Source organism: Electrophorus electricus, chromosome 12 (assembly GCF_013358815.1).
Source record: "Electrophorus electricus isolate fEleEle1 chromosome 12, fEleEle1.pri, whole genome shotgun sequence".
Classification (NCBI taxonomy): Eukaryota; Metazoa; Chordata; class Actinopteri; order Gymnotiformes; family Gymnotidae; genus Electrophorus; species Electrophorus electricus.
The window spans coordinates 23005215-23007513 of NC_049546.1; the positions used below are offsets into that span (position 1 = coordinate 23005215).

General features: G+C 41.1%; 1 protein-coding gene across 2 annotated transcripts in view; it reads right to left on the reverse strand.

Moving 5' to 3' along the window:
* Window positions 1–1160: 1160 nt before the first annotated feature.
* The window catches only part of pcdh18b (protocadherin 18b), a 6231-nt gene continuing 5092 nt past the window's right edge, over window positions 1161–2299 (reverse strand). For both annotated transcript variants that reach the window (XM_035532389.1, XM_035532388.1), the window contains exon 4: window positions 1161–2299. This exon is cut by the window's right edge and continues 169 nt beyond it. In XM_035532389.1, the coding sequence (XP_035388282.1) occupies window positions 1723–2299 (577 nt within the window). In that variant the 3' untranslated portion in view covers window positions 1161–1722.

Here is a 2299-nt window from a genome sequence, read left to right on the forward strand (position 1 = left end):
CACACACACACACATACATATACACAACAGTGTTCATGGTATGTCTCCTGTAAACTATTTGCTGCACATTGTCTCACAATATGTATATCAAAGTGGCTGTGTGTGTGTGTGTGTGTTTGTGTTGATGTGTGTTTAAGTGTTTGTGTGTGTTGATGTTGTGTGTGTTTATTAACAGAACAGGTGTGAGAGTGTTATGTGTTTTACATGTAGACACGACACTTTTGGTGCCATTCCAGTTCTGGTGGCTCTCCAGTGAAGTGTGATGGATTAAACATGAACAGTATGGTAGCTGGCACAACTAAACACTATGTTTCCTTCTTCCTTAAATGTCTAGAAGAGAACCAAACCCAGAGCCAAACCCAGACCCAAACTCCAATGTAGTTCAAACGTATATAACATCCAGTTAGGTGATTGAGCTCTGACGTGCTTTATATGTTTAAAGAACATTAACTAACGGGCATAAAAGAGAGAGAGGTTGATGGAGAGATGGAGGAAAGATGGAGAAAGAAAGAGTGGCAGAGAGAGGTGAGAGAATTGTTATTGGTGTCATTCTGCTTTGTTGTCTCTAGGGAGCCATGATGAATATTCCTCACCTTGAAAGATCCATGTCACTCTATCACTCATATTCTTATGAATATGGATCTTATCTGCTCGGAATATATGCATTACAAACACCATTCAGCCTCCCAGTTCCTGATTCCATTTTCTGTCTTACATTGAAAGTAGGCCAAAATGTTGCACTTCTCTCATATGCCCAGTAGGGGGAGTGTGAGCACACTCCCTGTGCTCACAGGGAGTGTTGCAGATAAGAGACATTCTAAAAACATCACATACCAAAAATCTTGATTTTAACGTTCTGTCTTAGTTTGGTGAGAGGTGTACACACAGCGACACACCCTCATGGTCAGTCTAGCTGAGAGGTTCTTCACATTATAATCATTTTAACTGCCTTGTATAACCTCATAGGGCAGAGCTGTACACATACTGTAAAACATTTAAGAAAATGTTTGTGTAATACATAATGATATACATGATAAATAATAACATCTATTACTTATATGATCAGGCTAGTGAATGTTCATATAATTATTTTTGATAATTTTTGATAATCATATATCAATGTTATATCAATATTAAGACATTTTTGTGAAAGATCCACAATTTTTGTTTTATTTTCCATTTAACATAAACTGAACTTGACACAATACATAAAGATACACATAAAGATACACAACAACATACGTTATAAATACCAAACCCACATGCTCCCTCCTGGTATAACAATATTCTCATTGTATTTATAATTTTACCTTCTACAGAACATTAGTTCTTCTCTTTGTGTTCTGCATAAATAGGAATATTTACACATGCATGTCTCCCTTGTTTTTTTCAACATGCGTTCAAAATATAAAAATAGAAATCTGATTGCTTAAATTTATGTACATGTTTTTTTATAAATATAAAGACTACAAATTGTATTTTTAAAATACAAAGATAAATACACTCACATTGTGTACACTATGTCTTCAAAAAACAGAAAATCCATACATCATTTGGATAATTAGCATTCACAAAACACATTACATTATGTTCAAAAATGCAACTTTAATGACAGCTGCAGGTCTGTGTAATCCCCTGTTTTCCTCACATAAACAACCCGTCTGGGTTTATATAGTTATTTGCTTTTTTCTCTGTCGTTCTCAGGAGGTCAGAGGTCACTCTCTAGCTCTGTCGGACATCCTGTAGTAGTTTGTTGATCTCGGCGACGAGCTCGCTGGCATCCACGATCTCGCTGTGACTGTCTCCGTGTTTTCCCTGGAGATGACTCAGCACCGCCTCCAGCTCATCCTCCTCACGGTTCTCCGGAATCTCCTCCATGGCCGGCAGCCATTTTGAACAGGAAGCCGACACCGGTGCTGGCAGCGGAGCAGGAAGTGGCGGCACTGGCGCAGTCATGTGACTGGCAGGGGCGTGGCTATGACCAGGATTCTGGAAGTGCGTATTGGCTGCCCAAGCAGCCACGTCCTGCTGGTAAGAGGCAGGGCTAGGCTTACCTGGCAGGTGGCCCCTCCTCCTCTCGAGAGAGCCAACCCCCACGGGGCACACTACCACCCTCTCTGCCTCACTGGCCTCAATGTATGCATCCAACGAAGAGGGAAGGAGCCTCTGGAACACGCTGCTCATCTCCGACAGGAGTGAACTTGTTCCACAAAGGTCTTCGTCCTTCTCTGAGTCTTCGCCTTGCGCCTCGTCCTCCTCACTCTCCTTGCCAAATGTGGAGAAACTCTTCTTTCTCAGG